This window comes from Dipodomys spectabilis, unplaced genomic scaffold (assembly GCF_019054845.1).
Source record: "Dipodomys spectabilis isolate Male_0828 unplaced genomic scaffold, ASM1905484v1 ptg000006l, whole genome shotgun sequence".
In the NCBI taxonomy this organism is placed as follows: domain Eukaryota; kingdom Metazoa; phylum Chordata; class Mammalia; order Rodentia; family Heteromyidae; genus Dipodomys; species Dipodomys spectabilis.
The window spans coordinates 7,774,960-7,801,610 of NW_024870683.1; the positions used below are offsets into that span (position 1 = coordinate 7,774,960).

Genomic DNA, 26,651 nt, shown 5'->3' on the forward strand with positions numbered 1-26,651 from the left:
GGTTCCAGATTGATGGAGTTCAGATTCCAGACTGAAACTGTTCAGGTTAATGATCACAGTAATATAAATAATAAGGGAATGGCTCATGCAGGTAATCATGTATAAGCCAAATAGAACCACCACTTAGTTCTGGCAGCAACTTCGTCCGTGAAGTTGCTTCAAATGGACTTAAAATATAGTTGAGATTTTTTTCAGTCAGAAGATTCAGCTGAGCTATAATATTCACTCTGAGGACTATTTTCAGGAATCACCAATGTAGAAGACAAGGGCTTCACTACTGGAGGATTTGATTCTATTCTGAACTGGTTTTTGTGCTATCAATAGGAATATTATTTTAGAAAGCCGGAGAATAAATCTGAGATGTTTCATTAGAGTACTGCAAGACGTCCTTGTATACAGAGAAGAAAAACTGCACAGACGTATCTACTTGGGGGAAAAGACCCGCAGCAGGATATATGAAAATCAACCTGCCACTGATCTCTCCTTGGCCTGGCGATTGGCTTCTAGGAGGCAGCCAGCCCTCGAATGAGCCAACAGTGATGAGGATCGTCAATTCTTCGTAGTGTGTGAATGTATGAGAATCCCAGTGAATTGGGCTGTATGGAGGGCTGGTCAGGTGTTCCTGTGAAACGGTGGCCAGTGTCTTTCAGTTGGCATCCTTGGAATATATATACCTTGTAAAATTAATAATGGGTGGATTCTGCTAGGATGCTTTGGATCCCAAATTAAGACATGGACATATACTTACCATAGCTGTTGTGCCCTAGCCTGCAACATCTCCCTTTGTTGCATGGCCATTGATAATCTACTGCATAACTACACAGGGGGCACAAAGCACAATGTGGTGTCAGGAAGCCCTTTGGCTAGTGTAGAGAATTGCAATGATGATTATAATTACTATTCCAAATACGTCACAGCCTCTCTGAGAGACATCAAAGAGAATATTTCATTGCCCTACATTTTGGGAGTATGTCTCATTGTGCTGTTGATGGAAATAGCCAAAGAACCCAATCTCACATGCAAGCTTATTATGTTATTTTAGATGTACTAGATAAACTAGCATAGCATTCACACTAGTACCCATAATAAAATTACAATTGTGTTGCCTGCTTCATCACTCATTTTCTGTTGTTCACTATATCAAGAAATTCATAATTCACTTTACCTAAATGGGAAGTTTATTGTCCATAATTGAAAGACTCATGATGGCTATTTTATTTTCATGAGCTAACAATTGTTTGAGATTAGTTTCAACTACTGTGAAACCAGCTAGGAAGTACATGTGAAGATAAAAACCTTAAATATCTGGGGCTGGGAAGGTGGCTCAGAGGTAGAGCGCTTGCCTTGCATGCATGAGGCCCTGGGTTTGATTCCTCAGCACCACAGAAGCAAAAAGAAAAAAGCCGGAAGTGGTGCTGTGGCTCCAGTGGTAGAGCGCTAGCCTTGAGCTGAAGGGCTGAGGGACAGCGCCCAGGCCCAGAGTTCAGGCCCCATGACCGGACCCCCAAAAAACCAAAACCTTAAATATCTATTTTGTTTACTTTTACTTTTTCTCAGTGTAGTTGAGTAAGTTTTCATATATATGGTAGCAAGTGTTTGTTTTTTATTTGTTTTGCTTTTGTTTTTGGTGCTGGGATGAAACTCAGAGCCTTGCATATGCTAGACAATCCTCTTACCACTGAATCTTGTTTTTGAGACAGAATCTCACTGCCTGTTCCAGGTTTTCCCCAAACTTGAGATCTTCCTTCTTCCACTTCTTGAATGGTAAGAGTGCAGGGATATATCACCATGCCTGGCTCAGAGATAGAAGTTCTTACATCAAGAATGAACAAGCTGGGAATTCGTGGCTCACACCTATAATCCCAGCTATTTAGGAGGCTGAGATCTAAGGATCACAGTTCAAAGCCAACCCAAGCAGAAAAATCCCTGAGACTCTTTCCTCCAATTAACCACCAAAAAGCCAGAAGTGGAGTTTGGATGTAGCCTTTTAGCACAAAAGCTTAGGTGTCACGACCACCTTGACCAGCAAGGAAGACGCAACACCGAGCTCTTCTCTCCGCAGTTTATTCAGGACCTTTGAGCAATCTTCTGACCCCGGGGAGAAGCCCACACAGCCTTAAGTACCCGCTGGGTAGCCAACCCTGATACGCCACGTGAGAGCCATCAATAGGTCCAGGTGGGCGGAAGCAAGCCAGATTCTATGCCTTAGCCATATAAGGAGTTGTTTACCACAGAGAGCGCTCACCATCGGGAAGGCAGAGGGCGGAAGCCGGCACCATCTTTAAGGTGCGGCTGCACGCAGCTCTCTACACTTAGGGGCAGTGCCAGGCCCTGAGTTCAACCCCAGGACCAGCGAACACACACAAAGTAAGAATATCCTTCTTAGTATAACAAAGTAGAGGCATGACTCAAGTGGTAGAGCACCAATGTTGAGTGAAAAATCCAAGTGGGAGTATGAGGACCCGAGTTCAATGCAGAATTAGAATGATGAGGCCCTTGTTATAGAAATTGTTGTCTCTCAACCTCTAGCATCTCTTCTTCAACAGTCAAAGAATCTTCAAATATTAATCAGGTCAGAGGGTGCTGTGAGCCAGATACTAATGGCTCTCACCTTAGTGTGAGGTCTTTGGAGGAAGGAGCCTTAAGAAGGTAATTAATTTAAGATTTGGCCCTCAGGGGCTGGGAAGGTGGCTCAGTGGTAGAGCTCTTGCCTTGCATGCATGAGGCCCTGGGTTCGATTCCTCAGCACCACATAAGTAAAAAGAAAAAAGCCGGAAGTGGTGTTGTGGCTCAAGTGGTAGAGCACTAGCCTTGAGCTGAAGAGCTGAGGGACAGCACCCAGGCCCAGAGTTCAGGCCCCACAACTGGACCCTTCCCCCCCCAAAAAATTTGGTCCTCAGTGAGACTTTAAGCCTGGGAAGGAAAAGTCTGTGAGACTCTTATCTCTAATAAACCACACAGAAAACTGGAAGTGGCTCTGTGCTCAGGTGGTAGTGTGCTAGCCTTGAGCTGAAGAGCTGAGGGACAGTGCCCAGGCCCAGAGTTCAGGACCCATGATGTGGGTGGGGGTGGATTGGTGGGGGGGGGGGGGGGGAAGAACAGGAAATCTGACCCCTCTTCACACCCAAAAGGCTAGTGCAGCCATGTGCTAAGAAGTTAGGAGGTACTGTCTGCTCCCCAGCTGCCATCTTGATGTTGGACTTTCCAGCCTCCACAGCTGAGAGAAATAAATGCCTGTTGTTTAAGCCTAGGCTACCTCTTAAGCTTAGACTTTCTCCTAAGCTTAAGAGATAGGGTCACACAAAGTTAAGCTGTATTTCTCAGTAATTTCTTCATCTTAATGTCCATATGACTAAGCTAAGGCTAATGGGTCATAAGCAGAAATAAAGCATGGTAACTTCTAAAAATCTTTTTTTTTTCAGTACTAAAGTTTGAACTCAGGACTTCACACTTGCTAGGCTGGTGTTCTACCACTGAGCCACACTGCCAACCCTGTTTTTTGCTGGTGATTTTTGACACAGGGTCTCACTCTCTGCCTGGTATGCACCTGAGTCTACTTGAGGCTTCCCATCATTGCTAGTATCACAGGCAAGAATTTTTCTACCCAGGCTAGCCTGGAACTATCCTCCAATCTCAGCCTCCCCAGTAGCTAGGATTACAGGCTGACACAAAATGCACTTGGATCTAGGAACTTTTTGTAATGGCTGGCTGGCATCTGGCATTGCTTTCCTTCTTTGTCACTCTTTCCATTCTATTACTTGAAATGTAATAACTTTGATCCACATTTGGTGTGTGTGGATAAGATCTGCACCATAGGAAGCATAAGGAATCAGTGTGAGACCCTGAGGTCCTTGACGAATAGAGCTCCTGGGACAGTCTTGAGTTCTTTCCTCCAGACTGGTACACAAGACCTGTATGCTATCTTGTTTAACAATGTTACTGTGAGGTTATGCTATTTTCAGCTAAACCAAAATCCTTACTGTTAGACACCCTTTCCTTTAGGTTAACTTGACTCTTCCTGGGTGTTAATTTGATGGATCTCTAGGTCATTTTTCCTCTTAGCAGTGAGAAGCCAACTGTGGCCCCCACAGGTCCCAGAGCAATATGTTAAGACTGCTCTCTTTCTGTCTACAAGGAAGGAATGGGGACAGGTCCAGTGAATCCCAAAGACTTAAGAGTCTCCAGCTGCTTCATCTGGGTCCTAAAACAGTTGCTCTCCATGGAGGCACTATGGCTTAATTTCACTCTGTAGGAAACAATGCTAATTCCAAACTATAGCCTTTGTTTCCATAAAGATGTTAATTCTGTCCTGCAAATCTTGTTGCTCATGAGGGAAAAAAAATCATTAGAAGAAAAAAAGATTAATTTATTTATGGCTTTGCTTTCTTTGTTTTTGGGAGAATGGGAAATCTTAGGATGAATTTCATGCTGACCCAGATACCTCAATAACACTCACAAACAGAAAGTATATGTACTGATAAAGTTGAGCAAGGAAAAAATATATGGACTTGAAAACAAGTTTATGTAAGAAATGACCATTAGAAGCCAGGGGCCAGTAGCTCATGCCTGTATTCCTAGTGATGCAGGAGGCTGAGATCTGAGGATTGTGATCTAAAGCCAGCCTGGCCAGGAACATTTGTGAGACTCTTATCTCCAATTAACCAGCAGAAAACCAGAAGTGGTGCTGTGGTTCAAAGTGGTAGAGTACTAGCCTAGAGCACAAGAGCTCAGGGACAGTACCCAGGTCCTAAGTTCAAGCCCCAAGATCAACAACAACAACAACAAAAAGGAAGTAAAGAAGAAATGACCATTAGAAAGTAGAGAAACTGGAAGCATGGCTCAAGAGGTTGAGTGTCACCCAATGAATGAAAGTCTCAGCCGGGCGCTGGTGGCTCACGCCTGTAATCCTAGCTACTCAGGAGGCTGAGATCTGAGGATCGCGGTTCAAAGCCAGACCGGGCAGGAGAGACCGTGAGACTTCTATCTCCAATAAACCACCAGAAAACCGGAAGTGGCGCTGTAGCTCAAGTGGTAGAGCGCTCGCCTTGAGCTGAAGAGCTGAGGGACAGCGCCCAGGCCCAGAGTTCAAGCCCCACGACCGACAAAAAAAAAAAAAGAAAGTCTCAGATAACAAATTTGAGTCCCTATCCAGGACAAAAAATAAAAAAAAAAAGAGTTTGTATAATAGATAAGGGAGGGACTGGGAAGGTGGCTGTGGTAGAGCACTTGCCTTGCATGCATGAGGCCCTGGGTTCGATCCTCAGCACCACATAAGCAGAAAACAAAAAAAACCCGGAAGTGGCGCTGTGGCTCAAGTGGTAGAGCGCTAGCCTTGAGCTGAAGAGCTGAGGGACAGCGCCCAGGCCCAGAGTTCAGGCCCACGACCGGATCCAAAAAAAAAAAAAGATAAGGGAAGAGAAAGACAAAACAGACAGTGATTAGGTCACTGGACTGGATATGCTCATTCTTAACGTACACTTTTTTTTTTTTTTAACTGTATTTCCTTCAACAATTTTCAACATTTTGGACCATGATGATCATCTTGCACTCAAAGTATACCACCAGTACAAATGAGATCACAGAAAATACTCATAGGGAAAATATAAATGCAAGAGTATGTCAAAACATGTAAAAAAGAAAGTCCACAGAAGTTTCTAGAAGATACTCCCAACCTCCCCACTCCTCTGGCTTAACAATGAGTTTCAGATTCATTCATCTGTGGCAAATCATTCATATCTGTACCATATGATAGCCTCTGACTAGAAAAACTGCTGTGCCAAAAATAAGCTCATAAAAGCATCCCTGTCGGAATTCATAAAGTCAAAATATCCTTCGTGTGAGCTCTGACATTAGGTAAAAACATTGTTACGCAAAAAAAAAAGTAAACAACAACAAAAAAGAGTCCTTGCTTGGCAACAGTAGGGGGTAGAGGAAGCTTGTAAATTTTCACTGAACTTGTAATTCTGCAGCAAGACACATCAGAGATGAGTGGCAATTCATAATCTCTTTTTATAGGCTTTTCCTCTGAGAACACTGAGCTGAGATGCCAGGTAAATTTGGATTGGTTTCTTTGTAGGGACCCTGCACCCCCCCCCCATCTCTCCTGTTTTCTTTCAGCCAGAATTGAGGGACATGGGGAATGTGTGGCTTGAATGTTTTAGTGCTTCTGGGAAACAGCTGTAGGACTTTCCAAAACCTGGTGACTTTTAAAGAAACAGGAGATTGGACTGCTTCTGCCAGCTGAGTCCACCTAAGAGTTTGTTTTGTTAAAAGATGAATAAAATCTTGCTGGGCAGTGCAAGTCTTTCTGGGAGCAAGAATGGGAGCAGTTCACTTGTACCTGCGCGCTTATCTCTGCAGATTTCCCCCACATCTCTTGAGGACAAAGTCTATTATGAGTTGCTGCTGAGCCCCATGTGAGCTTAGTAAACATAGAGGTGAAAGGCTTTGCATTTTTAAAAATCCTCCCTTCCCTTAGAAGAAAAACAAAACAAAACAAGAGGAAAACCTTCTGACCTTGCATTCCTCTCAAATAGCATTATTTCATATCTTCTTAGCTAACTTCACTCTATGCGAGTGCTCAACCTGCCATTTTAATGAGATAGATGTTATTGTGCAGGACTGTCATCTCCTGTGCTCTTGGCTTGTGTTTTGTTCTCTAGCAGTGCAATTACACTAGGAGGTTTGTTTCTCTGGGCTCTGTTTGCTCTTTGGTCTCACTGGGCTCCCTGCCACTGCAGTACTTTAGTCAGCTGCCATCTTTGGAAGGGGGGAGGGGCAGGCACTGCAGCCTACCATAGGGATTGGGGTGCAAGCCACTGGTCAATTGTAAATTCTTTATTAGGCTCCAGGCTGCAAAGGCTGGTAAAACCTGGGGCATCCCTTGATCAGAAACAGTTTCAGGACAGGGAGACTCCTGTCTTTGAAACTTCCAACAGCTGAGTGCAGGTGGCTCAGGCTTGTAATTCTAGCTACTCAGGAGGCTGAGATATAAGGATCATGGCTCAACACTAGCCTGGGCACGACAAGTCTCTGAGACTCTTATTTCCAAGTAACTACCAAAAAAGTTGGAAGTGGAACTGTGGCTTAAGTAGTAGAGTGCTAGCCTTGAGCACAAAAACTTAGGAACAGTGCCCAGGCCCTGAGTTCAAGCCCCATCACAGACTAACTAAAACCTAAAATCTTCCAATAATCCTAATGGAAGCCCAGTCCGACCCTCTGTGTCCATTCAGACCTCTAGATCCCACCATATTCCTCCTTCTTTCCCCCCCCCCCCCCTGCTCTTTGGAGTTTATCACCAGTGTTGTCTGTGGTCCACAGGAGGAAGATTCCTGCACCAATGCCATCTTGCAGGCCTAAGACTGAGCTAGGGCACTGCCCACACCTTTTGAATCTCTGCAACTATTTGGCTTCAGGGAATTGAGCAGCTAGATCCAGGCTGGGTGGTTAAGCATTATAGATTCTATGAAACAAATGACTATTTTTTCCCCTCAGAATCATCCGTATTTCTCTCTGTCATCTAGAATCTGTAAGACTTAATTTCTTTTTCCCCTCTTTTTAATTGATTTCTCTTACTTATTTTTTGTTTATGTGGTGCTGAGGAATCAAACCCAGGACTTCATGCATGCTAGGCAAGCACTCTACCATTAAGCCACATCCCCAGTCCCTTAATTTCTTGTATTTTCTGATCTCTTGGAACTTAAATTGGTGTTTGCGGAAGGATTTTATGGACCTGAGATCCAGAACAAGAAGCCTAGTTTCCTGTCACTGGAATCAACCGGCTGGGCTGGCATGGTTAAAGGAATAAGAAGACAGTCTTCTTTTTGTATGCTCTAAAATAATTTGGACAATATTAAAACCTTTTGTTCCCTGAATGTTTAGTGATATTCTGTGAAGCCATCTACCTTGGAATGTCTTAAAATGGTAACTGACAATTTCTCAATTTGTTCTCAGTTAATTTGTTTGTAGGTTGTCTGTTTCTTTCATGGTTAACTGGATCATTTCTCTCCCCTTAGAATATAAGGATTTTTCTAAGACCTTCAAATTTAGTGCTGAGCATGGAACTAAATATTCTTTTTTTTTTTTTTTTTTGTCTGTTGTGGGGCTTGAACTCTGGGCTTGGGTGCTGTCCCTGTGCTCTTTAGCTCAAGGCGAGCGCTCTACCTCTTGAGCCACAGCACCACTTCTGGTTTTCTAGTGGTTTTTTGGAGATAAGAGTCTCACAGACTTTCCTGCCCGGGCTGGCTTTGAACCAAGATCCCCCAGATCTCAGCCTCCTGAGTAGCTAGGATTACAGGCGTGAGCCACTGGCGCCCGGCTCCAAATATTCTTATAAGATCACAGTCTTGGCTTAGATGGTGCAGGTGCTTGTGGCCTGGGAGATGGGATGAAGAGATAGCTGAGCAGATGGAGCCCAACCCCACCTCCTACCTCCCATGCATTCTGTTCCTCAAGCTCTGGACTCGCTGCTTTAACCAGAACATACTTATTTAAAATTGGGAGTTTTTAAAGATTTCACTGTAATTTGGACTCTAGAATAAAAGCCAGGAAAACCATAGACTCAGAACTGAGATTTTAAATAATATTTTATATGCATGATTATATGCATAATGAGTAAGGTGTCTTTTTCCAATCAAAAGAGGGTGGGAGTGAAGGGAATCTTTATTCCTGGAGGAATATCTGTGTTTAAAATATTTATGTTGGAGGAAGCAACAATGCTTGATAAAAAATGTGCTCATTACCTTACTCATGTAACTGTAACTCTTCTGTACACTATTTTTACAATAAAAACACATTAAAAATAAAATGTTTATATTATTATGATATTATTTGTAATATAAGAAGATATGGCTGCCATTACTCAAGGGAAACAAGCAGAGGACAGATTCCCAAGAAGGCTGGCTTGCTCACAAGTGTCTGCACAGACAGATCTCCACCATCCTGAGGGAAAAAAGGATTAGATTAATAGCACCATTATTCACTATCAAGGTATTTTCAGAAATATCATATTCTTTCCATCGCTGGAATAAATAGAAGGTACTACAGACATAGTTTAGTTCCTATCAGTCAGGCAAGTTGGGTGATTTGGGCACTGGTAGAGTTACTGAGGCTGTAAAAGATGGAGGGGAAAAACTTGTGCAACCAGAAAACCATCTTCACTTACCAGTGGGAAAGAGTTTACATACAGGTCATGGAGAGGCACAACACTGAAGTAGGAGCTGGATATCAGTAGTTCACTTTGGTAATCCTTGCTACTCAGAGGCTGAGATCTGAGAACCGCAATTCAAAGTCAGCTCAGACTCTTTTCTCTAATTAACCACCCAAAAGCCAGAAGTAGAGCTGTGGCTCAACTGGTAGAGTGTGCGAATAAGCTAAGGGACAATAGCAGACTCTGAGTTCAAGTCCCAGGACCAGCATGTACACACACACACACACACATAAACACACACACACACACACACACACACAGAAAGAATTGAAAAACAGAAGCTACTGGAAAATGTATTTTAGCACAATTCCAGGAAGAATTTGGTAGTTGGGCTGAATGAAACAGCTGGTCTAAGCAAATGATGGTTGAATGGAGAACTCCAGTTATTATGCAGATAAAGAGATCTCAGAAAGCTCTTGGGAATCACTTTCATGGCTCCAGCAATGTGTGAAGTTGGTTTGAATGGCCACTAGATGTCACTCTTGTATATTCGTGGTAGGAAGATAGTTCCTCAGAATAAGGAAAAATTAAGAACTCAACAGATTAATACAAGAAAGGGAAATCTTATTTTAAAAATATTCATTCTTATCACATGAAATTCATTCTTTGGACATTTTACAAATGCTTCATTAGTGGTCGTGGTTGTTAGGCATTTAACTTTATATTGCTCTTTGACCTCAAGGTGAGAAAGATAACATAAAAATGAAAGAATGTTACTGCATCAGTGAAATGCTAGCTATGTCAATAGTGATAGAGAAAGAACAAATTGGGCACTGGTGGTTCATGCCTGTAATCCTAACTACTCAGGAGTCTGAGATCTGGAGGTTGTGGCTCAAAGCCAGCTGGGGCAGGAAAGTCCATGTGGCTCAAGTGGTAGAGTGCCAGCCTTGAGCAAAAAAGCTCAAAAACAGTGTACAGGCCCTGAGTTCAAGCCCCAGTATCAGCATAAAAACAACAACAACAAACCAAGAAAATTGAATTCTGTGTGCAGAGAAATAAGCTCAGGCCTCTGTTCCACTCATCCCCAGTTCATCATCAAAGCCTTCAGAGTTGGAATCCCTTGGGATGGAGGGGGGATGGGGGTGGTAGAAAGGGAGGGAAGGAGGTGCTGTTTGCATAACAGTTTTGAACAACATGGTAGATGGTCCAGATCTGTCTTCCCTGAAGAGCAATATATTTTCCCACTAATTTCTTTCTACTGAATAATCAATTTGATTTGCAACTTCAACCCTCTTTGAGTTCTGATGTTAGTCTATGATGACCTTGGTTATCAATGGCTGCAATATTTTTCAACTGTCTTCTGGGGTGAGAGTCTAACAATTTAGTAGTGTCACTTCAAACCTTTCACCACTCAAATGGTTTGCAGATGTGACATTTCTACCACCTCTACCATTGGAAGGAGACCTTCTGAATCAATTACCACCACATTGCCCAGCTTCTCGTAGATTCCATTAAGAGCTATTTTTTAAAAAATTCCTCTCACTTATTCTTCTACTACTATGGTTCATCCTCTACAAATGAGGAGATTTTTGCGAAGCTGCTTTCACACCAATGTGTTGCAGGGGTTGAAGGAGCAGTTTGTAATGAGAGGGGAGATGACGATGGTTTATGTATAAGGACTAGAGTTTATTATCACACTTTTAGCTGTGGACAGTGTCCAGAATCAACAGCACTTTCGATTCAAGACTGTTTTCATTGAAACATTGCTTCACCGGAACAAAACACTTCAAAAATCAGTTGGAAACGTTTCTCAGCAATCTTTAGTTTTATGCATTTCCTTCATGTAGACATAAAAGTGTTCCTGGCATTTTCTTTTAAGAGGACAAGGATTTTGGAAATTGTGAAGTAACCTGGGTTTAATAAAGAAGTTGCCAGAAATGTTAGAACAAAGCAGAACATTGAGTTTGTCTTTTTCAGGCTTGAAGTCTGGTCTTTTTCTCATCCTTTGCAATAGATGTTAGCATGTGTTTCCAGAACAGGACCGTTGCAGTAGCATTGAAGACCTGTTTAGGCAAATAGCTGTTTCCTCAATCAGTTTCTTCAGTTATTTCTTCACAAGCTGCTTCCTTCACCAGCAACTTCTTGGATTGGCTGTCATTTTCTTAGGCCTAACCAACCATCACCTCTTGCAATCAGTGTTACAGATTTTCATCCCGATAAAGAGCAGAGCTTGCATGTTTGTGGTGTTCCCAGGTATAATATACAGAAAGCTATTCTGCTTTCTTTGCTTTGCAAATGACAAATACAAATTCATTTCAATTTTCTCTATTTTGGCGTTATGTATGCTTTTCCCAATGTTTCTGGTCCTCCTCAATACACTGACCCTAACCACATTCTCTTAAAAAAATTCACATTGGAGATTCATAAATATGAAAAATGACAAGAAGAGTTCTTGTTTTTGTTATTGGAGCTAGTGACACTTCAGGAAGGAAGTCTCTGGAAAGGAGGAGGCTTTTGCTTGCTTATTGGGTACAGAATTCCTATTGTGGTTACACAAAAAGAATTTGAGTGCATATCAAAGTAGAGACCAAGAAAGTTTATCAGTAAAGCATAGCAAAGAAGGGATAGTACACAACCCAGCATAGGGGTGGCAAGTGCCATGAGAGTGAGTATCTGTGGTGAAAAGTAGGATGGGGTTAAATTCACCTTAAGAATAATGTTCCTTTTATTCTGCACATCTGGTATACTTAATAATTTCTGCTGTTACACTGTTGGGTCATTATGACTTAGATGCTACCTTAACATATTTTTTTTTCCTTTACAAACACTTTTGTGATTAGAGTTATTTTAGCAAATATTCCCCTGTCCATCCTCACCAACCAGGACAAGTGATTTCTTTAAGATATTCTTGCTCAGTTTCTAGAATGTGTGATCATTTGGGCAAGCAGGCAAAGTCAGAGGGAGAAAGCTGCCTGCTGATCCTAAATGCCACAGACTGTGAGCGAGTATGAAATGTAAAGCAAAGAAAACAGCACCAGTGTAATCTTAAACAAAGCTATTCATTGAAACAGTGTTTATCTCAGAATCTCTGGCTCTTCTTTCCTGTGCCTTACTTTCCCTGATCTCTCCCATCTCACTTTTGTAATTACCAAGCATTTCAACATTCATTTTGTTTGTTGTTGCCATATCTTCATTGTCCTCTTCAATCTTCTAACATTTCTTTTTTCTTTCTTTTTGTTGATCCTGGGGCTTGAACTCAGGGTCTGGGCTGTCTCTGAGCTCTTCAGCTCAAGGCTAGCCCTCTACCACTTTGAACTCCACTTCTAGTTTTCTGGTTCACTGGAGATAAGAGTCTCATGGACTTCCTGCCCAGGCTGGCTTTGAACTGCGAGTCTAAGATCTCAGCTTTCTGAGTAGCTAGGATTACAGGCATGAGCCACTGGTAACCAGCTTTTCTTTTCTTTTTTCTTTCTTTCTTTCCTTCCTTCCTTTCTTCCTTTCTGTATTGTAGCTGGAGCTGGAGCACTGTCCTTTTTGTTCAAGGTTTGTGTTCTACTACTTGAGGCAGAGCTCTATATTTAGCTTTAAAAAAAAAAGTTAATTGAGATAAGAGTCTTTTAGACTTTCCTGCTTGGACGGGCTTTGAGCTGTTATATTCATATCTCAGTCTGCTGAGTAGCCAGGATTACAGGCAAGAGTCACAGGTACTCTGGCTCTTCCAGTATTTCTTTTTTTTTTTTTGTCAGTCATGGGGCTTGAACTCTGGGCCTGGGCGCTGTCCTTCAGCTCTTCAGCTCAAGGCTAGCGCTCTACCACTTGAGTTACAGCACCACTTCCAGTTTTCTGGTGGTTTATTGGAGATAGTCTTGTGTTCTTTCCTGCCCGGGCTGGCTTTGAACCATGATCCTCAGATCTCAGCCTCCTGAGTCGCTAGGATTACAGGCGTGAGCCACCAGTGCCCAGCTTCTTCTAGCATTTCTTTAGTTTGTTTTTGTTTTGGTGGCACTGAGATTTGACCTCAGGGCGGTGTGCTTGCTAGACAGGCTCTCTATTGCTGAGCTATACCGCTGGTATTTTGCACTGGTAATTTTTGAGAGATAGTATCTCATTTCCTTTACAGATATGTGCCTGGATTATGATCTGCCTATTTTAGGCTTCCTGTCCTTGCAAGGATGACAGGTGCATACCACCACATTCAGCTTTCCTTTGTTGAGATGATTTCTTCTGAAGTCTAGACAGTCTTGAATTAAAGAAATTATTTTTAGTTCTATCTTCTGTATTTTTCTGCTAATTGCTATTGACTTTCACTTGGTGAATAACATTTTTTTCTTTTCAATAAAATGTACTTGTGTTTCATTCACATTTCTTCCTGGACTCTTACACAGTTTGCTCTTAAGACAATAGCCCCTCAATTCCCCTGAGAATATTGCTAAAACTTAAGACCCATTTTTTCCTGCAACTATATGCACTAATTTTTTTTTTTTCAGCAAAGACCACTTGCTTGATCATTAATTTTTGTTCTTCTCTTTTGGGTTGATGCCAATGATTTTGCTGATGGTGAGTTTTTACATTACTTTGGCCATACATAAGAGGACCCTGCTACCGAGGAACAAATTCAGGCTGAATGAAAACTTCATAAAGAGAAAGACAACAGATCAAGTGCTGTCTCCCTGGTCCAAGAAAACAGACCAAGCCTCAGTTTTTCTATACCTTTCTCACCTCCCCACTACATTTAGGAAATAAATGGATATCTGTTGAGTACCTTGATTAAGAACAACAGACAGAGACCTAGGGAGAGAACAACTCAGAATAAGAAAAATGTGTTAAGTACTTCTATCACAGTGAATAGAGTGAGGGAAAGATATATAAACCAGGTGTTATTTTATATAGATAGTATTGACTCTCAAGGTACTACTTGCTATAAAAGTAAAGACTCATTTAATGTATATTCCAAAAACAGGCAATAAGCAGTTGAATAGGATATGTGAGAACTAGAGATTTTAAGTTGCTAAACAATAAAAATGTCAAGAGTCACTTCCTTGGGCTTAGTTTGGCTAGTGCCCATGACAGCATGAGAACTTGGAGAACAAGTGAGTAACTGTGTACACTTGTGGAACTGTTTCTAGAATGAGCTGGAAGAAAGTTCCATCAAATCTCCTTGTTCACACAGAGCCATTTGGTTTAATCAGATCACTTACATAATCTTTAATGAAGTTGGCCCTCCCATGGTGATCTCATCCTCTGGAATGTTCCAGAGGGAGAAGTCAGTGAGCACAGGACAACTGGGGCCCCTCCACCATTATGAGGTGAAATATTTCTTTTCTTTTTTCTTTTTTTTGGGGGATGTCCAGTAGTGGGGCCTGAACTCTGGCCTGGGCGCTGTCCCTTAGCTCTTCAGCTCAAGGCTAGTGCCACTTCCGGCTTTTTTCTTTTTTCTTATGTGGTGCTGAGGAATTGAACCCAGGGCCTCATGCATGCAAGGCAAGCACTCTACCACTGAGCCACCTTCCCAGCCCCGGGATGAAATATTTCTTACTCACGGATTCCTTACTACAACCTTCACATCCTTATTCCTCAGGCAGTAGATGATGGGGTTAAGCATGGGGGTCAGCATCCTATAGAAGAGAGAGATAAGTTTATTTGCAAGGTCTGACTTGTTGGTCCCCAGTGGGTCCTTGGACTTGAGCTTCCCACACATGAACAAGATGGTCACATAAAAAACAACCACCACAGTGAGGTGGGCAGAGCAGAGGATCCCCTCCACTGAGGGGATTCTCAGGATGGTGGTGAGGATGAAGATGAAAGAGAAAGAGATGAACAGAACTGGGACCCCCAGGAAGATCACATGGGTCACCCCTATGCTGATGACATTGATGGAGATGTCAGCACAGGCCAGCTTCAGCACGGCCAGGATCTCACAGGTGAAGTGGTTGATGACATTGTTCCCCACAGAAATGCAGCCTCATTGCAAGGAATGTTTGGACCAGGAAGGCAGCGCTCCCAGCTGCCCAGGAGCTGGTGGCCATGGGCACATAGGCAGCCTTGCTCATGACCACAGGGTACCACAGGGGGTTGCAGATGGCCACATAGCGATCAAACGCCATCATGCTCAGGAGGACACACTCTGTGGCTCCCATGACAAAGGAGAGCAACATCTGGATGGCACAGGCTGAGAAGGAGATGGTTTTCCTGGGGGTCAAGAAGCTGTCAAGAGTGAGGGGAACAGAAGAGGTGGTGTAGCAGATATCCAGGAAAGAGAGGTTCCCCAGGAAGAAGTACATGGGTGGGAGTCAAAGATGGTGACCAAGATGAGGACCCCATTGCCCAGCAAAGTCACCAGGTACATGGCCAGGATGAACACAATGAACATTTTCTCCAGCTTTGGGTGGGCTGAGAGGCCCAGGAGAATGAACCCTGCCACAGGAGAGGTCTCATTTTATTTGACCATGTGGTCTCCTATATCACTTGGAGGAACTCAGAAGGTCAAGTTCATGATTCTCTGATGCCTAATGTGTCAAGGGATGCAGGAAGGAAATGTTTCCTTGCTGAGCAATTGAAGCACAGGTCCAATTGTAGACGCAAGCTGTCTATGGTCTAAACAAAATGCAGGGGGGTTCATCAGTAACTATTTCATGATATTGGTCACCCTGAAGAGAGGTTTGAGGTCACTTGCTTTGATTTAATTTTCCCATCATATTCAAGGCATTTAGTTCATGTGGCATCATGTGTGGGTTCATTTTATTCAACTTTGGTTGGAAATATTATCCTTGATTAGAATTTTTCCCTCTTGGAGCCTAGGACTGATAGAAAACCCTGGTGAGAATATTCAATTTTGAGTATTCTCCCTTGTAAGCACTCTTGGAAATTGTCTTCCTTTCTCACATATGTAGGGCCAGGAGCTATGCATACACTTGCCAAACATTTCTGGCACATTTATTAGATGAACTGGCATTTCCCATCACTGGCACTTATTGGTATATGGGAAATGTCAGGTCCCTTTTTCTACAGAACTGCTCAATCTGGAACAGATTATTGTTGGAGATATTCTGGGTAGAATATCTCATGAATTTCTCGTGCCTGGCCTTGCTCTTACACTACTGACACGTCCTTTCCTCTCCTTTCCTTCAAGGTCCCTTCATGCCACTTAATACCGGGAAGAAAGCCAGAGATGGGGATTTTCTCAAGAGTGTCTATATTGTTTTGAAATTGCTCTCTTACTTTTTTTTAGAAAACATGGTGATAAAGCAAATCACTTCTCTGAGGTCTCAGAATAGACCAGAAGCCAAAAATAGCCACTCTGGTAAGAAAGCAGCAACCAAAGGAATAAGCACCTAAAAATGAGTGTAAGCAAAGTTTTCTTGTTTTTGTTCTATGTTGGATAAAATCTACACAAGATTGTTCAGTGCACATTAAAAGCCATTTAAATCCCACTCTACTATTGGGATTCTTCTAGTCCCTGAAGTGATTTAAAGTTTCAAAACTGAAGTGAGAAAGTTAAGAAACTTGCAATACACGTGGGATTATATCCCTAAGATCTAATTATTCTTGAGTCTCCCCAGAAATTCTTTACTTCTTCTCTGCCTTCCTACTCCTTCTGCTGAGCCCCATTGGGATACACCTCTTACAAGATACCATACTAGGCCTGGAGAAAAGATGGGATGTACCAGGCGCTAGTGGCTCATGCCTGTTTTTCTAGCTACTCAGGAAACTGAGATCTGAGGATCAAGGTTTGAAGCCAGCCCAGGCAGGAAAGGCTGTGAGACTCTTTATCTCCAACAAACTACTCAGAAAGAGCCAGAAGTGGCACTGAGCAAAAGAAGCTCAGTCCCAGCACACACACACACACACATACACACACACACACACACACACACACACACACAGGCCCCACAATTTTAAAAAAATGGCTAATCACAAAAATGATGTACTGTTGTTTGAAGTCTTTACTTGTGTGTGTGCATGAGTATCCCATATCTGCACCTTGGTTAGAGTGTGGCTAGTTTACTAGCTGAGATCTGAAACCTTCTGCTTCTAAGATCCAAAGCTAACAGCTATGATCACAGCAGCCAGCAGCAGCCAGAAGCATCTTCAACTTGGTCCATTGTTTCCTAATATGCTCTGGCTTCTTAAACTACAGTTTAGCTTTCTCCTTCTTATTTCATTCTCATTAGGGATGGTAAGTGCACATGTGTTGAGCTCACAGGCATAGATGTTCATGGGGTGCAAGACTTGCCTATCTTCAGGAGTATTGCTGTACCTCTTACACAAATGAAAAACACCATGTGTGTGTGTGTGTGTGTGTGTGTGTGTGTGTGTGTGTGTGTGTATTATATATATGGCTTTTAAATATCTTAAAATCAAATATATGCTATATTCATAGATGTAAGTCATTATGCCTTATACTGAGATTTTCCTGTGAAGAATTCTTTATATTCTTCTACAGAAGAATATAAAAAAGTATGTGCACTGTTTAAAAAAACAACAACGTATCCTCACTCAGATTAAGAATTAGTGTTCCCAAAAAATGGTAGGACAAAAGGTGAACAAATGCAGTAATGGCACTCACTACACACTATGTAGAAAATGAACTATATAACTTGTGGTTGGGGCTGGGAGGGAAAAACTGGGAGAGAGTGACGGAAGGGGTGACATTGTCCAAAAAGAAGTGGGCTCTTTACCTGACTTATGAAACTGTAACCCCTCTGTACATCACAATAAACTATTTTAAATATATACATACCACAAAAATATTAGTATTCTAAGCCAGGCACCTGTGGCTCACACCTGTAATCCTAGCTCCTCAAGAGGCTGAGATCTGAGGACTGCAGTTTGAAGCCAGCCTGGGAAGGAAAGCCTGTGAGACTCTTATTTCCAATTAACTACCTCCCACCCACCCAAAAAAAAAGCCAGAAAAGGAACTGTGGCTCAAGTGGTAGAGCACTAGCCTTGAGCAAAACAGCTCAGGGACAATGCCCAGTCCCTGAGTTCAAGCCCCAGGACAAGCACCTCCCCCCAAAAAAAGAAAAGAAAAGAAAAAGTGTTCCAGTAGTCTTAGGCAGCCTTCATCCTTGTCTGCTCTCCATTCTAGTACCTTAGAAGCCTCTCTCTTTCCCTCTCAAAGTACATTCCTTTTTCTTTCTTCCAAAAGTGATCACTATTCTGACTTTTGTAGAAATAGTTTCATTCTGGGCAGACTTTTAATGACCGCGCATTACCCCATGATTTCCATGACCTCATGACCAGATATGACCTCAGTGAACACTGCTGTAAAGGGTGCGTATCCGTTCCGTGTATTAAACACCTGCATCAGTTGACTTTAAGATGAGGTTATGCAGACAGGTCTGATTCAATCAGGTGAAAAGACATTTTGAACACTTGGAGAGGATCCCACATGCCATTTCTGAGTTGAAAGAAGGAAGGAACACAAAGACCAAAGAGCTGCCATAAGTTGCTACCCATGAGTCCTTGGTGAGTCCTTGGAATAGCCAGAAAGGGAAACTGAGGGCCAGTCTACCATCAAGAAACTGCATTCTGCCAACAACTTGAATGAGCTTGGAAGAGGATATTTTTTTCTTTTTTAGCACCTAGTCTAGCTTACCTAGGTTTCTCATTTATAGAATTTTGGGGTGATAATTGAGGTCTCATGGGTGGTAGAACCTTTGTTCTGACAAGGGCCATTTGGATATTTTTAATATCGTTTGTGGGCCATGCAAAATGATCAATACAGACAGATGGGCCACAGGCAGCCAACTAGCAGCAGATGCGTCTATCCTATCATGTGCCAAATGGTTCCAAGGGCCTCATGGTCTGTGGGCCAGATGTTTTCCACCCTTGCTTAAGCTGTTATTTTTGGGTACATTGTGATGAGACAATAAGGAAAAAAATACTTTCTTTAGAGTTCTTTTATTGTTTTACCACCTACAAATAGATCAGTGTGCAGTGAGTTATTCCATTTAAAAAAATACAAGAAGGGGCTAGAATGTAGCTCAGAGGCAAAGCACTTGCTTAGCAAGTGCAATGTCCTGGATTCAATCCCCAGTACCAAAAAAGAAAAGACAAAAAAAAAATACAATAAAAATTGCTGATGTTTTTTCTTTTTTCTTTCTTTTGAGACACGGTCTTCCTACATAAGCTAGGCTACCCTTAAACTTGTAATCTTTCTGTGTCAGTCTCCCAAGTGCTGGTATTACAGATGTATACCTTCATGCCTGCCTTTTTTAATAAAAAGGAAAAAGTGCCATTATTTACTTGAGAATATAAACACTTTTTTTTTCCCTGATGGAGATGACCTGCATTATTTATAGATTTGAGTTCTCTAAGGCCAACAGTCTACAAGGGTGAGACTAGATAATAATCTTCCTCCTCTGGGAAATGGCAAATTGGTGTGTTTAAGGAGAGAGAGGCTGAGATTGACTAAATCCCTGGTTTCAGGCAGCAATGGCTTTGAGCTGTCCAACCCCCAACTGCACTGTGCCCATGCTGGGGCCCTGACCCAGCCTGCCAATCATAGACTCAGGAACCCAGAGATGGAAGTTCCCTTGGGGATGGGGCGGGGGTGGCAGGGTAAAATAATTTCTTGTTTCCAAGATTTAGAGAATCCTAAAATTACATCTAACAACTAACCAAGATCCCCTTAAATTAATCCTCTATATGCCAGTGATGGGTCTCTTTCTTTCTTTCTTTCATTCTTTCTTCCTTCCTTCCTTCCTTTCATTCATTCTTTCTTTTTTTCCTTTTCTTTTTTCAGTCTTTTCTTTCTCTAGCCAAGTGCTTTACCATAGAGCCCAAGCCTAGGTTTACAATACTGTATGTTTTTAATTCTTCCAATGAAAATGTGAATAGAATTGCTTTCATTTTCATAAATAAAGGAGTACTCACAGAGAGTAAGCTATTACATATGTTAGCTACTGTCTGTCAATCAATCATCTATTTATCTATACTTACCATTTTCATTATCTGGGTAAATCAGACATTTGATACTAAATATTATTAGAGAAGTGGGTTATGTGATATTTTTCTGTCTTTGGTTCCCTTCTCATTCTTAGGAACAGGTCAAAGCAGAGTACCATGGGTGGGGAATGAGTGCCTCAGCTAGCCCCAACAGCAAGGCAGGAAGAGGGAAGAGGGAATTTTGCTATTGCTCCTTCAAGATATGGCAGGTACAGGAAAAAGTGTGGGCTGCAAACATATCCTCAAAGGAATGGCATTTAGCAGCAGGAGTCCAGAGAAGGAATTCCTTCTGTGGTCTATCTCAGGCCTCCCTCTGAGCTGCTGCCTTCCTTATAGACAGGAGAATAGCCTATTTCCATAGCTCTGGAGATTTTTAGCCAGTCTAATAGATGGAAGCTTCTGTTTCTTCTCTCTCTCTCTCTCTCTCTCCCCCCCCCCCCCCCCCCAGTTTCTTGGCTTATTCTCTTGTTTTGTGGAGCACCTTCTTGGAAAGCTTCTGCAAAGGATATATTGTATATACATGTTGTATCTAAATGTATTTTTATTCAGTCCTCATAAATGACTGGTGTTTGGGTGGATTTATTAACTAGGAGTCTTCTGATAAAACATAACCAATAGTGTGTGTGTGTGTGTGTGTGTGTGTGTGTGTGTGTGTGTGTGTGTGTGTGTGTGTGAATTTTAAGGAACTAGCTCATGTGATTCTTCTGATAAAACAGAACCAAGTGTGTGTGTGTGTGTGTGTGTGTGTGTGTGTGTGTGTGTGTGTGTGTGTGTGTATGAATTAAGGAACTAGCTCATGTGACTATGGAGGCTGAGAAATCCCTACAAGTGCCTGCAGCAGGCTGGAGCCCTGGGAAAGCTTATAGTGTAGTTCCAGGCTGCAGAATAACATAATGTTCCATCCCCAAAGCAGAGGCGTTCCCTCTTACTCATCCACTTTATTATTTTATCTTATTCTATCTTACCTTGTTTACTTACTTATTTAATATATTTATGGGGAGTACTAGAGTTTGAACCCAGAGCCTCCTTTTTGCCATGTATACACGCTACCACCTGAGCCATGTCTCCAACCTTTTTTGCTTTTAGGTTTTTGGTTTTTTAAATGACTTCTGGACAGTTCTTTTTGTAAAAACCTTTTTTGATCTTTATCCAATCTTTCCAAATTTCAGCTTTTGTAAATTTGTTAATGCAGATAACAATTTAGTAGAACATCAATTTTATGAATAAACAAAAATAGCTCATATTGTAAGGAAAGACAATCTTTGGTGAACATGGAGTTCAGATATGTAGCTTCTGCCTATGGCTCCATCTTTCCAAATATTCAACAACTCAGTAACCCTCTCTTTTCTGAATTGCTCCTCTCTCTCTTTCTCTCTCTTGTCTCTCTGTCTCTGTCTCTCTCTTGCTTTCTGCTTTGTTTCTTCTTTCTTTCTTTCTAACAGTATTTAGGTTTGATCTCATGGCCTTGTTCAGGTAGGTGCTCTACCACTTGTGTCACATTCCCAGCCTTTTTTTGCCTTAGCTGTTCTTCAGATAGAATCTTGTGGGGTTTTTTTGGGGGGGGGGGGGAGTCCAGTCATGGGGCCCGAACTTTGGGCCTGGGTGCTGTCCCTCAGCTCTTCAGCTCAAGGCTAGCGCTCTACCACTTGAGCCACAGCGCCACTTCTGGCTTTTTTTTTCTGCTTATGTGGTGCTGAGGAATCGAACCCAGGGCCTCATGCATGCGAGGCAAGTGCTCTACCATTGAGCTACCTTCCCAGCCCCAGAATCTTGTGTTTTTTGCTGAGGCTGGCCTTAAACCATAGTCCTCCAACCTGGCCCTCTGTGAAATTGGGATTATAGACTCAACTCACCACAATCAGCTTATTTATTATTTATTTATTATCTTTAAGTAGTTGTACAAAGGATTCAATTTCAATTCAACATGTCAGTTTGTGAGTACAATTCATCTTGATCAATATCATCCCAACCAGTTTATTTGTTGAGATAATTTTTTGCCGGGACTGTTTTCAAACCCTGATCCTCCTAATCTCAAGCATCTGGCATTATAATCAGGCATATTAGTGCATTAGAGATACTAGAAACATGTATTTTGAGCTGAGCAAGGTGCAGAATTCAGGGTTTCTGGCCTGAGCAATTCTGCCAGCTTCCTTCTTGTCGGCATCTCAGGATGCAAAGGCTGCCCCCTGCTGAGCAAAGCCAGTGACAGCAAGATTTAGGAAAGTCACAGATGAGTAATGAGGGGCCCTGAGGTTCAGGCTTGGAGTCTTTCTCTCTCTGCTTCTTATCTTCCTAGTCAACCACTCCCTAGTTCCCTACTCCTGAGCTGTGGAAGCTCAGGAAGAGGTGGAAGAGAAGGGTCCACACTACTGCCTGGGCCTCTAATACTCTTTGATAAACACAAGTTCACTCTGGACAGCTCTGGCCCTAGTAGCGCTTGATATCTTATTATGTTGGTGAACTATTAAGCTGTTTGCAAGCTTTCTGCAGTGAGGAGATACTATATGCAAGACGGAGATACAGGTATGTGTTGGGTCTTCGTCGTCTCACGAAAGACAGACGACAGTCGGGGTCCGAGGAAAGATGTGAGCCACTCGTTCCCCAGCCTCCCTCAGCCCGGGAGACAATCAAACACAGCGGGGAGCCAAATCCAGCAGGAAGAAAACTCGTTTATTAACAACACAGAGCAGCCCTTTTTAAAGCCAAAAAGGGCGGGTGGCATGGCAGGGGGGGAAGAGGAACCAATCACTGTCAAGGTCACACCCTATCATGCACCTAAGCTTTCCCGGGCTGGTTACGCACTGAACGTAAGGTGAATTGGGCTCTGCCCACTCAACTCCCTCTCAGCGCCATCTTTGCTGCCTGTGTTCCCCACAGGTATGAAATCAAGGCAGCTAAGCAAATTGCTCATCCAGTTATTTATTCGTGGAAGACAAACACTAAAAGTTCTCTCCTGCACAATACATTGGCTCCTTCTTAAGTAGCTGAGATGTTCCTTCAACTTACCCCAGACCTCTCCTGATTGCCCACTGCACTGGCTCAGCCTGGTGGTTTTCCCATTTCTCTCAGCCAGCGACCTCACCCCAGGACATGACTTTCATCCAGCATCCCTCATGCTGCAAGGGTGTCCTTCTCTCTTCTTCCCCCAGTGTCCATCGCTCAACTCTCCAGATTATAGGCCCATGCTATGGCACCTAAACGAGACCCCCATTTCCATCGCTCAGTCACAACCTCACCAAATGCAGCTCTTACTCTTTTAATTGTGTCCCGGAACATACAAAGTTCTCAGTACATGAGGATTCATTTTTCTGGTAATCACGCTTCACATGCATCTTTTGGGGAAACACAGTCTTGTGAGATTCATAGAAGCAAGCAAGAGTCACAGAACCATATCTGTCTTCCAAACATCACAAGATGAAGTGCTTTTGAAATATCACCAGATTCCTCACAGCAACCTTAACGTCCTTATTCCTCAAGCTATAGATGATGGGGTTCAGCATGGGGGTCAACACATCATAGAAGAGGGAGATGAGCTTGTCTCCAAGGTCCTGCTTGTCTGCCCCCAGTGGGTCCTTGGACTTGGGCTTTCCATACATGAACAGGATGGTCCCATAGAAGATGATCACCACAGTGAGGTGGGCAGAGCAGGTGGAGAAGGCCTTCTTCCTCCCCTCAGCCGAGGGGATCCTCAGAATGGTGGTGAGGATGAAGATGTAGGAGACAATGATAAACAGAACTGGGACCCCCAGGAAGATCACATTGGCCAAGACCATGCTGATGACATTGATGGAGATGTCAGCACAGGCCAGCTTCAGCACGGCCAGGATCTCACAGGTGAAGTGGTTGATGACATTGTCCCCACAGAAATGCAGCCTCATTGCAAGGGATGTCTGTACTACAGAATTGGTGATGCCAGCTCCCCAAGAGCTGATGGCCATGGGCACATAGGCAGCCTTGCTCATGACCACAGGGTACCGCAGGGGGTTGCAGATGGCCACATAGCGATCAAATGCCATCATGCTCAGTAGCACGCACTCTGTGGCTCCCATGGCAAAGGAGAGAAACATCTGGATGGCACAGGCTGAGAAGGAGATAGTTTTCCTGGGGGTCAGGAAGCTGTCAAGAATGAGGGGGACAGAGGAAGTGGTGTAGCAGATGTCCAGGAAGGAGAGGTTCCCCAGGAAGAAGTACATGGGTGTGTGCAGGTGGGAATCAAAGATGGTGACCAGGATGAGCACCCCGTTGCCCAGCAGGATCACCAGGTACATGGCCAGGATGAGCACAAAGAACATTTTCTCCAGCTTTGGGTGGGCTGAGAGGCCCAGGAGAATGAACTCTGACACGGATGTGTTCTGGTTGACATTTTCGATAATGTGTCTCCTTTATCAGTTGAAGAAAATACTTAGAGGTCCAAACTCAACACTCTTTGCTTTGCAGAGGGCCAGAGCATTTGGTCTGAGTGATTTTAAAAGAATCCTAAAAGCCCACAGTTTCTTTTTCTTTCCAAGAAAAAGGAACAAGAAAATCAGGAAATATTTGGGAGCATAAGGCCAATTTGACAAGGTCTAAAATGATTGCTGATAATTTAATGCATTCATTCAGTGACCAGGTCACACAGCATATTTATTTAGTGACGCTACATATAAATGGCACTTCATTTATTTGAACAGAAAAATCACTTTGTGACAGATATTAGTGACATGGTTTGGGAACCTTACGTTATGACTGGTTTTCTCCAGATCATTCTTAACAAAAAACAAGCTCTTGTTCCCAAGATTGTTCCCAACACCAGTCACTCTGCTTATATACACTATACATTAATCCATCCATCCATTAATCTATCCACTAATTTATCCATCATGTAAGAACATCCACTCACCAAAATATTTGTTTATCAGCCTGTATATTGGCATAACAATTTCTGTGGGGATCAGAAGTGACCCATCAGCCCAGGCTTAAATGAGCTCACTACCTGGCAGGGAGGAAATATAAAAATTCACTAGAGGCTGAAGTATCCAAAGGTACTCTGGGTATTGATGGGAACAGGGAGCAAAGAAGGCTGTCTTGGCAATACAGAATCCAATTGGGTCTTTAAGAAAAAGTGAAGATTAGTCGCTGGAAGAGGCAAATGAAAGGGGAAAGGTTTCCAAGGTGACTTAATGTTCTGGATATTCTAATAGATCCCTCGTAGTTTGAACCTAGTATTTCACGGAGATAAACAGAGTTAGCCCCTATAAACTATAGTGACTCACAGCTCCTACTTCTCTTAGGCAGTTGCCTAAGAGCAGTACTGTTTTTGTTTTTTTCATTCTATTAAGTTTCCTTCCCTCAGGCAGAGTGTCTACGTAGGAATCAGTGAATATAGCAGTCTTCGAGGTTTGGGGAGTTTGGTTGTTGTTTTGTCTCATCTGTTAAGTATTTTACACAAAAGTTAGGTTCAGCATTGAGTGTACTCCTAAATAATTGAGCCCAAACGTCTCTCCCATTCTAGATCCTCTTCTGTACAACACTGATTCATAGCTTTTCAGTTTCAGCTTGATCATTTCTGGTGAGGAAGAGCTCACTACATTCCCAAACAACCTGCTCCATACCTTTAGAGCTCTGAGAATCAGAAATGCATCATACTGAACCAAGCCAGCCGCTTTGTGAGTTTCTTACTCCAAGGTGATTAAACTTCTTTTGTGAATTGCTTGCCTTTGCAGGAGGTCATCAGAAGGCGGGGCTATCTCCCTTTTGAGGGGAGTGACATGAGTCCTTGAACTTTTCCTAGGGCTATTGCCAGCTAGATTTTGCAGACCCAAGAAGGGCTTCTGCATGACCCTCAATCTTGGTGCTATCAGTGAAATTGTTTCATTTCTTCCCCCTCTCAAGCCCTAATACCTCTGGAAAATCAAGTCAGAAGTTAGAAATGTTACTGTGCTAATAAAAGACTGAGTATTATTTTTGTAAGAATCCTTACTTTACCTGAAAAAGGACCCTGGCTGAGAAAGGTTTGTGTGACTTAGGAAGAGCACATGGACCAGAAATAAATAGCATGGGCTTGAAAGGGCCTATGTTGAGGTGACCTCTGATTGGAAGAAAAGGGAAAACTAGTTCTTCCCACTCTATCTCCTTTCAAGGTTTAGCAAAAATCTCCTAATGAACAGCCAGTGTATTAGAAAGACATGGAAACTGTTGGGCTCCCTAAAGGGATTCAAAGTTTGGAAATGGAATAGTACAGTCAATAAACTTTTTATACTGCTGGGACAACGTCCCCAAGATCCAATTATGTAGAAGTAATCAGGAAGAATTCTTTTCCTTTCCCTCTGCTCCTGTTGGACCACGTGTGTGTGTGTGTATGTGTGTGTGTGTGTGTGTGCGTTTTGTGTGTATTTGTGTGTGTGCATGTGTGTAGCTCCAAGAAATGAAGCAAAATGTGAAAACTTCAGAACGTAACACCAAATATACTAGTATAACTTAAGCCTCCTGCCACTGCATACCATATCTTTTTTTTTTCTTCCATTTCTCTTGGTCATGGGGCTTGAACTCAGGGCCTGGACGTTGTCCCTGAGCT

At 42.7% G+C, this 26,651-nt stretch overlaps 1 protein-coding gene and 1 pseudogene across 1 annotated transcript; both read right to left on the minus strand.

Annotated features, from left to right (window-relative positions):
• Positions 1-14,684: 14,684 nt before the first annotated feature.
• Positions 14,685-17,365, minus strand: LOC122124039 (annotated as a pseudogene).
• Positions 17,366-20,555: 3,190 nt separating this feature from the next.
• Positions 20,556-25,914, minus strand: LOC122124044 (olfactory receptor 13C7-like). Its single transcript, XM_042698659.1, has 3 exons — positions 25,793-25,914; positions 23,536-24,478; positions 20,556-20,591 (listed from the first exon to the last, which is right to left on the minus strand). Exons 1-3 carry the CDS (start codon positions 25,912-25,914, stop codon positions 20,556-20,558), a joined length of 1,101 nt encoding a protein of 366 aa, XP_042554593.1.
• Between the last annotated feature and the right edge of the window lie 737 nt (positions 25,915-26,651).